The 14,044-nt window shown below is 51.9% G+C and overlaps 1 protein-coding gene across 11 annotated transcripts in view; it reads left to right on the forward strand.

Annotated features, from left to right (window-relative positions):
• The window catches only part of MSI2 (musashi RNA binding protein 2), a 303,580-nt gene that overhangs the window by 86,827 nt on the left and 202,709 nt on the right, over positions 1 to 14,044 (forward strand). For all 11 annotated transcript variants that reach the window (XM_039914434.1, XM_039914436.1, XM_029082063.1 and 8 more), the window contains one exon: positions 11,258 to 11,350. In XM_039914434.1, coding sequence (XP_039770368.1) covers positions 11,258 to 11,350 — 93 coding nt within the window. The remainder of the gene's footprint in view (positions 1 to 11,257; positions 11,351 to 14,044) is intronic.

Here is a 14,044-nt window from a genome sequence, read left to right on the forward strand (position 1 = left end):
GTGTTCATTGTGTGCCAACCATTGTGCTTAGTGTTGGGGTAGGTACAACGTAAGCGGATTTAGCCCTCGTCCCTGTCCCGCTGTCTAAAGCGGAGGGAGAACGGTTATTTTATGCCCATTTTACAGATGAGAAGTCTGAGGCACAGAGAAGTTGAGTGGCTTGCCCAGGGTTGCCGAGCAGGCAACTGGCAGAGTCGGGACCTGCATGCCCCACCTACCCATCCCTAAACCGTTGGTCCCCCATGTGATGTCTGAGAGGTCCCCGGGGGTGGGGAGAGCCAGGCAGTGCCCCCCATTCCCAGAGTGGTGAGAAGCCCGTCTTGACCCCTCTGGCCTCTTTGTTCCACACAGGTTTGGTTTGAGCACGGCTTCCTCTGGGGAGGGATTAGCTCACAGGCTCGCAAATCAGACCTTCGGTAGTATTGATTGAGCACTGCTGGCTGCCAAGCACTGTACTAAGCACTGGGAGGCGCCGTAGAACTAGTAGGCAGGACTCCTGCTCTCCACACTGTGCTTTTCCTGACGGGTACAGTTGGTGTGCTTTTTGAGAGACCTGTCCTATTGTGAATGGGCCTTCCAAGCAATGCCCCTTGCCTCGTGGGCTCGGGCAGACTGTGACCTTTTTCCTCCTCCCCTCGGTCCCTCCTCCCTCCCCCGGCCTCCCTCTGACCCATCCAGACTTCGAGATTTCCCTCGGCTGAGCCTGTGGGCTAATCCGGAACTGGAGTCTGGAGTCTCCCTCCTGCCCCATATTCTCTTCATCCCTTCAATTCACTCCTTTTCTCCCCTGCAGCCACCACCCACCTTCCCCGTGCTGGCCTAGAGGAGCCTTTGGGCACTCTCAGAAAGCACCATCCTTTGGCTCAAACCAAGTGGAGAGTTGCCTAGACATCAGCTTCGTGTAACAGATTAGATAAAACCTGCTCATCAAGAACTGATTGCCATGTGCATCTAAAATATGCAGATGAAGTTAATCAAGGCTAAGGGTTAAGGCTCCCATTTGTTCTTTCCCTGAAATCAGCTAGAGGACTTGGGGTGGGGGGCGGGCGGGGGAAGCTGTGCTTCAAACTCAGCCTTGGCTGAAAGTTTTTCTTTTGGGGAGTCTTGGGGCCTATTTTATGCAGAGCACTATATTCTGCATTTTCAAGAGTCCAATAGAGCCAGCAGGCACGTTCCATGCTCTCAAGATGCTTATAGTCTAGTTGGGGAGACTTAGGCTACACTAAATTACTGGGAGGGGAAGCAGCAGAAAATAAATACATGAACAAAAGTGCTACTGGGGGTGTGGGAAGGGGGTTTTCATTTGCTTGAAGGCAGGGTGCAGGGCCACTTGATCCCAGAGTGTGAGTTCAGATCTATAAATCCCATGTTCTACTTCTACACCGTGTGGGGTTCAGACCCTCTTGGCTGCCCTGAGGTGAGGAGGTAGAGATTGAGGGGGTGAGTGACATGGGCCCCCAAGGGGAAGATGAAGCCCAGAGGAGAACTGAGCAAGCTGGGCGTGCCTGGCCCCGGCCCCCACTGACCATCTGCTGGTGAAGCTGTTGCTATAGGCCACAGCCGCTCACGGGGTCCAGCTGCGATACCCCGCCCAATCACCCTAACAACCAAGCAACCACTAGGGAGTTCAGAGGTCATGGGTTTGAATTCCAGCTCTGCCACTGGTCAGCTGTGTGATTGTGGGCAAGTCACTTAACTTCTCTGTGCTTCAGTGACCTCATCTGTAAAATGGGGATTAAGACTGTGAGCCTTGCATGGGACAACCTGATTACCCTGTATCTACCCCAGCACTTAGAACAGTGCTCTGCACATAGTAAGCCCTTAACAAATTCCAACATTATTATTATTGATCGAGCACCCCCTGAGAGCAGAGCCCTTTACTGAGCATCTGGGAGAGTTTAAAAGGAACAAATCCCTAGTTCCCCATCTTCAAGGTGGTGACATTTGGGCCGAGGCCTCTCCTGGCTGGCCGGGGCTAGGGCAGCAGCTCTGGTCCAGGCCTGTCCTGGGAGCCCACACAGCCTTTCCCGGGCCCTCGCCTGTTCCCAAAGGATTAGCTGTGCCTCTGTCCCATCTGTGTGCATTCGGGACTCCCCTTCTGGAAGCAGGAGCAACCCGCCGCAGGCAAATAGAGTAACTGAGGAAGAGACTTATTTCATTTTGCTTAATGCCACCGCTGTAAAGGATTATGGCTTCTAATTGCATTTACGTAACTGTAATCACTTAAATATTGGAGGGACTCAGGACTGTGGTCCCAGAAAGGGTCTAAAGGAATCAAATTGCCTGGTCCATTTGTTGTCGTTTGGAGGAGACACCAGGGGATCCCACAGTGGGAGCTGAGCCAAATGGTCTGTCTCAAGGGCTGGGCCCCTTTTCACCGGTCCTTCCTCGGTGACAGTCCAGTCCCCAGGGCACCCTTTCCAACCTTGGAATTCCCATTTTCAGCCCCAGGCACGGTGGCAAGGCAGCAGTGGGGCCTACAACAGGGAGGCGGGGTGGAAGGCATGAAGATGGCAAGGTGGTGCCCCTCCCGATGAGCCTGCTGGGGGCTGGCAGCCGAGCAGACACCTCGGGGAGCCCTGCTGCAGGGAGAGTCCAGCTGGAGGCCACTCTGGGGCCTGGCTGTGGTGGCCATGCTGGTCAGGGCCTTTGAAGCATTAATGGGCTGCCCCATCTGAGACTGGCCATTCCAGTGCCTTGCTTTCTTTCCCTGCTGCCTGTCTGACTCCAACTCGGCATACCCAGGAAAGGCAGAACCATCTCTCTCTCTCTCTCTCTCTCCCTCTCCCCTCACCCCGCCTTCCCCCAGCTGTCTCTCGCTCTCACTCTCTCCATATCTCATCCCCTGACCAACCAGGCCCCAGCACCATGCCACCTCTGACTTCTTCATGGGGAACCAGAATGACGTAGGGAGTTGTGGGTGAGGGGGCACAGGGACGCAATTGTACCTATTGAGTGTGGATGAGATTCCAGGAGAAGGCAGAGTGGGAGATCAGAGCCTGGTCCTACTCCTATATCCCTTTGTGGGGTGGGGTGGTTCCCCCCCGCAAGAGCCAAGAGTCCCGGTCTCTTTAGCTCCTCTCTTCCTTGCCCCCTGACCTGGCTAGTGCAGTTGAACATTCCTGATTCTCCACTAGGCAACACTGTGTGTGTCTCCATTCCCCATGTGCCAGTCCGACCCCTCCCTTACCTTCCCCTGCTGGCCACTGGCCTTATTAACCAAGAACCTCCGGGGCCCCGGGCTCAGTATGCCGAGTGCCTGGCTTCAGCGTGGGTATTTGGGGACGCTCTTTAATTTGCCTTGCGAGGCTCAGAGGGAGGTGGGGGCCGAGGATCTTCAGTTGAGTTGTGTCGCCGAAACCCACTGGCGAGCGGGTGGGCCAACGCACACATTTAGTACTTGGACATTGCCGCCCAGGCCGGTCTCAGGGCAAGGGGCTGGACCCTGGTCTCCTCCTCCGGCCCACAGACCGGTGCATTGGGCCTGGATCTGGAGGGTTGAGTTCTCCAGCCCGAAGTCCAAGCTCCGGTCCAGAGTGGGGCAGGGGTCAGAAGGAGGGATAGGAAGGTAGAAGCATGGAGAAGTGACTTGCCCAGGGCCACACAGCATGCGCCTAGCAGGGTTGGAACAGGAGCTCATCCTCCTGACCCCATGGTCTGCGCTCTTTCCATTAGGCCGCATTGCCTTCACCCCTCCCACGGTTCCCATTAGGAGTTAGCGGCAGGCTGGGTTGACCCTCGGCGAACCTTGAGCAGCCCGACTCTGGCCGGCCGATGAGGGAGGGAGGGAGGGTTTTTTAAATGAACCCGGTCACCTGCCTGTCCCCCAGGCCATTGGCTCAGAAAACCAGGGCTTGGCTTGCCTCCTCAGACTCCTGGGGGTCCCGAGCCCAGGACAGGATCCGTGGCCCATTAGGGGAGTGATTGTCATGTTCATTGGCGGGTATGTTGGGAAGTGGTGTGACCTAGTAGATAGAGCCCGGGCCTGGGAATCAGAGAACGTGGGTTCCAGTCCCAGCTCCGCCACTTGTCCGCTATGTGGCCTTGGGCAAGTCACTTTACTTCTCTGGGCCTCAGTTTCTTCACCTGTAAAATGGGAATTCCCTACCTGTTCTCCCTCGTACTTAGACTGTGAACCTCATGTGGGACAGGGACTATGTCCAACCTGATTACCATGTCAAATCTTAGAACAGTACTTGACATATAACAAATACCATAAATAATGATAGTAATAATAATCTGACCATGGAGCATAATTGAGGGGTAAAATAGATCTGGGCCCATATAGGCCAAGGGTTAGAGAAGCAGCGTGGCTTAGTGACAAGAGCATGGGCTTGGGAGTCAGAAGTCATGGATTCTAACTCTGACTCCGCCACTTATCAGCTGTTTGACCTTGGACAAGTCACTTCACTTTTCTGTGCCTTAGTTACCTCATCTGTAAAATGGAGATCAACACTGTGAGCCCTACATGGGACAACCTGATCACCTTGTATCCCCCCAAGTGCTTAGAACAGTGCTTTGCACATAGTAAGTGCTTAATAAATGCCATCATCATCATCATTATTATTATTATAAACCCATTCAGAAGTCATAGGGCCCCAAGAATGATGGGTTGTCAAATGAGGGGAACTGGCTCACACTTGGGCTGAGGTGTCTAGAGGGGAGATTTGGTGAGTCAGTCGGGCTTCTCTGTATAACTCGATTCCTCCACAGTGAAATTATTTCGGCAGTGAGGACTGCAAATGGAGTTCCCGAATCAGGCTCAGCTGAGCGGACCAAGCGGATGTCTGGGGGAGGCTATGGATAATGGATGGAGGGAGCGTGGGCAGACAGCAGCACTCTTGGTCTGGTAAATGATGGCTGTTGGCTGGGCCCTTCTACCTCTGTCCCCCACCCATAGCCCTCTGCACCATCCTTCAGGAGTTTGCTCTGCCTTACCCTGACCCACTTCGGAAATACTTAGTCTAAAACCTGGGGATCATTTTGCAGGGTTGGATTGATTCTCCATAAAACCCATCCCTCTTTGCCACCCCTCTTTCACCCTCCCCCACCAACCCCCGACTCCACTCCACATCCATCACCCCTGTCCTTAGAACACAAGAGGCAAGAATGTGGTGATAAAATCATGGTGAGGGAGGCACCAAAGTGACTTTGCCTGCCTTGCTCCCCTCAACCCATGTCTGGAGATAATAATAATAATAATTATGGTATTTAAGCGTTTACTGTGTTCCAGGCACTGTACTAAGGACTGGACCTCACAGGTGTCTTGGTCCTCTAGACAGCTCCTTGAGGGCAGGGATCATGTCTACTGATGCTATCCTCCTCACTCAAGAGTTTAGTACAGAGCTCTGCAAGCAGGAAGCACTCATTAAATGCCCTTGATTGATTAATATTCCACCAGGTCTAGAACCCATCTGTCCACCCTCAGAAGTTTATGGTGTGGATTAGCGTTCCAGGGGAAGGCAAGGTGTTTCTTGGTGTTGGGAGTGTTCAGAGCCAGGGGGATCAGGATGGGCTTGGTGCATAAACCATGGCACTGGAAACTAGGGCTTCTAGGTCTTCAGTCCAACCCACCCCTCTCCACCCCGCAACCTCCCTGCTTGACCGGGAGTCAGTCCAGAAATCAGTTGGTAGTATTGAATATAAGGGACCAACCACAACACTTGGCGGAGTAGACCAAGAGCAAGACAAGTGCTTGTTGCCTTCCAGAGTTTACAGCCTAATCAGTTGGATTATCTGTCTCCCTATTTTTCTGCCTGGAGGGGAGAACCAGCCCGGAGCCCAGCTGAACTGCTACCCTAAGGGGGTTGGTGGGGAGTTTTTTATGGTATGTGTTACGCGCTTACCGCGCTTACCGTGTGCCAGGCAGTGGAGATAGAGCTCTAAGCAGTCTCACTAAGCGCTGGGATATTCAGGTTGGATGCAGTTCCTATTCTACATGGGGCTCACACTCAATCCCTATTTTACAGATGAGGTAACTGAGGCACAGAGAAGTGAAGTGACTTGCCCATGGTCACCCAGCAAGCAAGTGGTAGAGGCGGAATTAGAACCCAGGCCCTCCCGACTCCCTGTCCTGTGTTCTTTCCGCTAGACCACGTTTTTTCCCCGATGGTGTGTTGTGCTGCGCAGGGTGAATTCGGTGCTCCAGGGTACCTGTCCCCAGCCAAACCCTAAGGTGAGCCTCAGGTTGCTGGCACTGTTGGCTTTCTGGAGGGCAAATGATGGTGGCCAGCTGAGGAAGCCAGAGAGAGACCCTAAAAGATTCTATTTTTAAGTGTCAAGCTGGAAAGAATCGCTTAGGCAACAAATGGCCCATATTCTTTGGCCAAGGGGAATTGCGCCTAACAAAGGATCTGAAACATCTTTTCAGGAAAACATAAACGGCGAGACCAGACTTAATTTTGTGGTCCCGCTCTTGTTCACAACCGTAGCTCTCAAAGCCGTTAACGGCCTCACGATGCATCTGTCAGCATTAAAATGCTCATTTCTCCCGGCTGTCATTAGCAATGATTCCTTGACCGACGCTGGCCAGCCAAGCGCTTCTCTGCTGCGATCTCCTTTCAAAATGTGGCTTCTGCTTCCCTTCCTAAGTCTCCTTTGGATTTTCCCTCTTGGGAAAACAAAAATACGAGCAACCTGATGCCGTAAACACGGCCCCAGAACCGAAAAGGCATTATTTAAAGTAGTTGTTGTTTTATTTTTTTCTCTGTCACTAGATTGGCCACATTTCCAGTCAAACGCCCGGAGATAAAGGACTCTTGACAGCCCTAAAATTGCTTTAGTTAGCAGTTGGCTTGGGCCAGTTCTTATTTGTAAATGACAATTTTGCCACTCCGAAATGAATGTTGGAGTTTCAATTGTGGAGCAAGAGATTCATTTGTGGAAAGCTTTACATGTTTGAACGCTCATCACCCACATCGCCAATCCTGCTGCTTCCTTGGCCTCCTCCTCTACCCCTCTTACTCCTCCTGTCTTCCCTTCTCCCCTCTCTTCTGCCCTCCCCCAGCTTTGGCCCTAACAGCTTTTTTTTTAAAAAAATAGGACCGTGGGATGGTCCAGGCTGCCATCTCTCTGAGATGGGGGCTACCTGGAGGCTTTTTTGAGCCCCTGGAATTTGGAAACAATGAGGGAGGATCAGACCTCCTTAATCTGCTTCCCCAGAATGGGGAAGAGAAGCAGCATGACCTAGTGGCAAGAGCACAGGCCTGGGAGTCAGTGGACCTGGGCTCTAATCCCAACTCCACCACTTGTCTCTTGTGTTACTTCGGGCAAATCGCTCAACTACTCTGTGCCTCAGTTACTTCATCTGTAAAATGGGGATTCGATACCTTATTCTCCCTCTTACTTAGACTGTGAGCCCCCTGAGGGACAGGGACTGAGTCCAGCCTGATTACCTTGTCTCTAGCCCCCAGCGCTTAGTACAGTGTTTGACACATAGAAAGTGCTTTACAAATACCACCATTCATTCACTTAGGAAGAGTTGCAGGTAATGAGCAGTTCCTGGCCCCGGGGGTCTGTGTTAGCTGAAATTTTGGGGTACAACAGTCTGAGTCAAAGTGGTTTCTCTAATCAGTAAATTAATCAGTCGGTCAGTGCTGTTTATTAAGCCCATAAAAGTTACTGTGTACAGAGCGCTGTCTTACGTGCTTGATAGTATAATACAACAATTGGTAGACATGATGCCTGGCCTCAAGGAGCTTTCAGTCCAGCTTGGAGCTCAATGCAGTGGATTGTTTTATTGGGGAACGGGCCCTGCTCAAACCCCTTGCAACCCCAGGAACAGGAGGACCCGCGAGGGATGTTTGACTTAGGTTTGGCATCTTCTGGTCTGCCCAGTATTCCCAGCGAGACACTGAGGGTATGAAGGGGACGATCAGTGAACCAGTGGAATTTATAGAGCACTGACTGTGAGCAGAGCCCCGTACTAAGCACTTGGGAGAGAACCACAGCGTTGGTAGACACTATCCCGGCCCTCGAGGAGCTTCCAGTGTGGCGGACAGCGCAGCGACCAGGAATGACACCCGACTCTCTTCCTGGGTCTCTGCCTTTGCTTCTACCCAGACCCTTCTGGGCAATGAAGGGGGATAGGATAGCCTTGGATCGTAAAGCTTCCATTCCCAGCGGCCAGGCCCCCCCAAGAGGGTATGGGTCTCGGACTGGAGACCACCCTTATGTGGACGCAGCCTGCTCCTTCCCCAAGGTGCTAGAAAGGACTCCAAGCATGCAGCTCCCCTTCTTCGCACCTTGTCTCTGGTGAAAGGACTTTGAAGGGAATTGTGATGGATTCTTTGTGTGCAGGCAGGTGCGAAAGCACAATCACCCTCCAAGCAAGTGCTGTTAGGGAGAAACGGCAGCTTCAGGGACCTCTTTTTCCCCACTGTGGCCCTGCCGGGACCTTCCACTGACCCACCCTGGCCCCACTGGAACCTTTCCCTGGCCCTGCCAGGACCTTCCACCAGCCCGCTGTGGTCCTGCCGGGTTCCATCTGTTGGCTCTTCTTGGCCCCGCCAGGATCTTCCACCAGCCCAGCTCTGCCGGGAATTTCCACTGGCCCACCCTGGCTCTGCCGGGAACTTCCACTGGCCCGCCGTGGCAGTGGAGGGATTGTGAGCCCGGAGGAGAACCTGGTTGCCACCTCAGAAGCCTCAGCCCAATGGTCAGCAATGGAGCCATTCCCAGAGCAAGCCTCATCTCCTTCCCCAGCTGGGGAATGGGGAGAAGCATCTGGTCTTCCCTGCACGCCCCCTTCCCCTCCATCCCCAGCTGGATTCTGACTCCAGCCCAGGCGGTGGGAATCTCACTCGTCATGTGTTTCGCATCTTTCTACCAGCCTCTCCCTTGTGAAAGGTTTTGATTAAACGTAGTTTCCTTCTCAAGTCGGCTGAAGGGGACGCCTTGTGGTTCTTGGGGAGGATGTTTGAGTGACTTAGATCACCACAAGAGGCTCTGGGCAAGTGAAAGGTTTTTTGGATAAGTATAGGGGTGTAGGCTAGTAGCCAATTCAGTCTCCCCAGGCTTGCTTTGGATTGGCCAGAGCAAGGGGCAGGAACTGGTTGTTCTAAACAGGTCCTCATTTGATGCCACCATCTAATCTGTCAGTCAAGAAGCAGTGTGGTCTAGTGGCTAGAGCACGGTCCTGGGAATCAGAAGGACCTAGGTTCTAATCCCAGCTTCACCACCTGTCTGCTGTGTGACCTTGGGCAAGTCACTTCCCTGGGCCTCCGTTACCTCACCTGTAAAATGGGGATTAAGATTGTGAGCCCCAAGTGGGACACGGACTGTGTTCAACCTGATTAGATTGTATCTCCCCGAGCACTTAGTACAGTGCCTGGCAAATGGTCAGCACTTAAATACCGTAAAGAAAAGAAATCCAACCAATCAATTTATTTCCCTCCTAACAAGATGCCCACCCATCTCCTTTCTCAGTACCAGAGTCTCTAAGGGATTGTATCTGTTTGGAATGAAAAAATGCTTTGTCCATTCTCTCTCCTGGTGTCTGTGTCCTTGAGGAGGGTTGGGGTTAGGATTTCAGTCAAGCAGTCAGTTGTCAATCCGGAGATTCTTGCTCACTTGCCACAGGGAAATGAATGCTGAGGGATGTTGGGGAATGTGTTGTAATGACTTGGCACTTAGGGGAGCCTTGAGTTGGTGATGGCGAGAGAGGGGAAAGGGCTGAGGCAGGGGCAGTTTTCCCAGACCCCTGAAAGGATGGCTGTGGGGAGGAGCCCCCAGTCCAAAGAGCTGGAGTAAGGTTTTTGAGGGCAAGTACCATGGGTGCTCATTCTGTTGTCTTCTCCCAAGTGCTTAGGTCAGTGCTTGGCACGCAATAGGGCTCGAGAAACACTACTGATTGAGGGCGAAGATGGAGGGCATCTGAGGAGGTGGTTAGAGCAAAAAGGAAAACTACCAAGAAACGATAACTGAAAGCAAGTGTGTGGAGAGAGGTTCAATCAATAGTATTTAATGAGTGCTTCCTCTGTACACAGCATTGTACTAAGTGCTTGGGAGAATAAAGGAGATCGAGTAGAGCCCCAGCTGCAAGGGACTGACAGAGCTGTGAGTGGAGATGACCTCAAGTCTACCACTATAAATTCCAGAATTTTCCAACAAGTTCCGGGTCTCAGTCCCAATGAGCTCGCCTCCCCGGCAAAAGAACAACATGGCAAATGGCCCAGCCAGTGAGTCCGGCCCCGACTGGGAGGCCTGGTGGGAGAAACTGAAATTGCCAGATCGCCCGCTCGATTGCTTCTGCACGGAGTAGCTAGCATCCCCTTGTCTGAGCTCTGTGCCGACCTCTGGGGAGACGTCATGGACCGGCCTCCCAGTCTCCTGCCGGGAGTTAGCTTGACAAAGGGGGCGTGATCCCAGAAGCCCTCCAGAGTGGTTCCTACTTGCTATTTGACCAAGTGACTTGTACTCCATTCCGTGTTAGAGTAACTTTGATTCCATTTCTCATTGGATAGAATAACTTGTATTCTGTTCCTTGTTGAATAGAGTAACTTGTATTCCGTTCCTGTTGGAAGGAGTAAATTGTCTACCATTTCTCTTCGTATAGAATAACTTGTGTTCTGAACCTTGTTGGAAGGAGTAACTTGTATATCTTTTCCCCACTGGATAGAGTAACTTGCGTTCCATTCCTTTCTGGCCAGAGTAACTTGTATATCATTTCCCCATTGGATAGAATAACTTGCGTTCTATTCCTTTCTGGACAAAATAACTTATATTCTATTCGTCGTCGGACAAAATAACTGGTATAATAGTCCTCACTGGATAGAGTCACTTGCATTTATTCCTAACTGGACAGAGTACTCTATATTCCATTCCTCAGTGGTCGTAGAAAGTTGTATTAGCTTCTGCATCGGCCAGTGGAACTTGTATTGGTTTCCACATTGACCAGTTCTGTGGGTGTTTGGTTTTTCATCTCACACTTCTCTGCTGGATTCTTGTCCTCTTTCTGAGGACCATTGAAAAGGGAGTAAGGGACCTCTCGTGTGAACATCATCTGTTAAGCTCCTAAATTAAAATGGGGCCACAGGTACAGTGGCTATTGTTCAGACACCAAAAAGTCTGATTTGTGACTTGGTGCATTTGAAGCTTCCAGCCGTCTCCGGCTTCCTCCCCTCCTCCCCCCGGTCTCAGGGGTGATCTTGGGGGCCTGCTCTGTGCAAGATCCACGTTCACAGTCAGGCTTGGGAAAATAATTTTTTTTTTCTGCCTGCCTGCCTCACCTGCATGTGTCACTTCTAATTTCTTGCAGATGGTCACGAGGACGAAGAAAATCTTTGTCGGTGGATTATCCGCAAACACGGTAGTGGAAGACGTCAAGCAATACTTTGAGCAGTTTGGCAAGGTAAGAGCCGCTTGGAGGGCAGCGGGTCATGATGAGAGATGGCCGTCAGAAAGTGAGGCTGTGACACCGATGCGCAGCACATCTGGATGCTGGGGAAATCTCGGGGGGCTGGGAGCGGGGATCAGTGGGATTTGGGGTGTCCGGATGAGTGGGGGTGCTGGTGGTACCGACTGAGCACCTGCCCTGTTTCGTTCCATAGTTGATGGGTGGGTGAGGGGTACTGCTGTGGTTTCGCTGAAGGCATTGGGGTTTGGACAGGGAGAAACGAGGAGGGGAGGGAGTCGGGCTGATGGCTCAGAAAAGCATGGGGGTGCCAGCGGGGCCTGGTGACGAGGTAGGTGGGAGTGGGGACCCTGAACTCAGGCCTGTCAGCTTGCAAAGTCCACTGGGCTGTGGAGCGAAAACACCGCTCTGGCCAAGCACCGCAGGAAGCCTGGAGAAAATGACAGGTCCCACAGCGGTCGGTGTTGGTGACTCGGAAAAAGAAATACTGGAAATGGGCCGGGAGAGCCATTTAAAAATGAATCTCCAAGCCTGAAGAAGAGCAGGGTGGGCGACACGGACTTCGGTGGTAATTTTTAAGAAAGCCTTGCAGGTAGGCCACTTGTTTTCTGTCCTGAAGTGGACTAGTGGCCATTCCCATTGGGCACGTCAGAGCTGTCCCTCTTGTCTTCTTTTATGCTTTGCCTGCCATATGCCCAGTCCAGAAACGGTTGGGTAAAAAGTCAGATAGATGGCACATTTTTTCCCCCTCCCAAACAACCCTCAGTCTCCTGACTTGGATTGATCAGTAAGTCAACCCAGCTGTTCACGTGTGACTACCTCCTCCAGGATCTGCTGTCCTGGAGGTCATCCCCTCTTTTAGGGCTGTCCAGTCAGAGGTACCCAGGAGCATTTGGGGCTTTGCCCACCTGTCCGGCTTGCTTCAGCATCATCAGATCCCATTTATCGGTGCCATCAAACCTCTTAGAGGTGTTCGAACCGCCGTGGGGTGGGGCGGGAGTCAATGCAGAGCGTGCCCCCGAGCAGCATACAGTCTCTGAGAGATCAGAGACGCAGGGACGTGTGCGTGCACACACACTGTGGCTCCGTCAGAAATCCCGGTTGGAAGACCAGCCCCTGACCGGGGAGCAGAAGGCTAGGTTAAATTACATTTGCCAGGCCTGGAGAAAGAGGGGATTCAGGAATCTGGGCCAGTTTTGAGGAGGCCCCATCTGGAGAAGGGTAGGTAAGGTGCTTGGCCCACTTGGGGTGGCGGGCTGGGCATGGGGGGAGGTGGGGAGTTGGGGACCCTTTGAAGCATCCTGGAACAGAAGTGCACACCATTTTGTCCCCGGCCCTCATCAGCATTTCCGGCCAGGGGATAGAGACTGAACCTGGTTCTAAAATCACCCCTTTGGGTATCAGTCTGTTGCCACAGTCTCAGAAGGTTGCCCGAACCTTTTGATATTAGCCCTCTTCACACCACATAATAAAGATAATAATAATCGTATCTGTAAAGCAGTCTCTGTCAAGCTCTTTGCTCCACAGTGGGGTAGAGACAGTGCATTCAGAGTGATCCATTCACCTGGAATGCCACTCATTTTTTTGGTCCTTTTAAATCAATCACTAGTATTTCTGGAGTTCCTTCTCTTTGCAGAGCAGTGCACTGAGTGTTTGGGAGAGTTCAATAGAATTAGTAGACCTGGCCCTGACCCTCAAGGAGCTTAGAGTCCTAGTTTACAATCTAGAGCCCTTGACCAGGTTCTACCGGTAATGGAAGTGAAGTCCTCGCTCTCCACACCAGCTTTGGCCATCGGACCATGCCTCGTATACCACCTGTGTAACCCTTTCCTAAACACTGTTATTTCTTCGTATGGCGTTTAGATTATGAGCTCCTTGAGGGCAGGGATCCTTTCTTTTGACTCTGTCGTACTGTACTCTTCCAAAAACCTTAGAAGACATGGGAAGCTCTTGAGAAGTTCTGTTAGTACCGATATGGGGACTGTCATCAAGGCTGGCTTTAAGATTGTCTTCCGGCTAACCAGAGGGGCAATGATTTATAATGAAAGAGCGTAAAGGGAATGGGATTTATTTCTGGGCTTGGATATGTCTGGTTCTTCTCTGCAAGACTGTTTTAAGCCCTTGGTGGTGTGAGCCTACCCCAAACCCCAGTGGCCTTAGAAAATGAGATTACCAGCCTCCTCCTTTACGAGCCCCTGAAAACAGGGTCAGCAGGGTGAAGCGGTCAGCTGTATGATGGAACCTTTCTCATTACTGAATACCCACTAAGCTTATGGCGGTCTCAGTGAAACACCAGAGCAGGGGTGAGGAGGCAGCCAGGACACTGTAACCTTTAAGTGTGTGATCTTCACTCTACCCTCAGCCCCACAACACTTACACACGTATCCCTAATTCATTTATATTCAAGTCCTTCTCCCCTTCTAAACTGAAAGCTCCCTTGAGGGCGGGGAACTTCATTGTATTTTCCCAAGAGCTTAGTACAGTGCTCTGCACACAGTAAGTGCTCAATAAATAGTAATGATTGATTGGGCACACAGATTTTCATTGCCCAGGGGTGAGTCCACCCGCAAGCATGGTGATAAGATGTGGAGCTGAGGTCTGGGTCTGCCTTTTGAATGACTGCCCTTTGTCTGAAAAGGGGTTAAGCCTAGCTTCCTCTGGGGGGTCGCTTGCTGTTTGGCAACTGCTCAC

This window comes from Ornithorhynchus anatinus, chromosome 17 (assembly GCF_004115215.2).
Source record: "Ornithorhynchus anatinus isolate Pmale09 chromosome 17, mOrnAna1.pri.v4, whole genome shotgun sequence".
Classification (NCBI taxonomy): Eukaryota; Metazoa; Chordata; class Mammalia; order Monotremata; family Ornithorhynchidae; genus Ornithorhynchus; species Ornithorhynchus anatinus.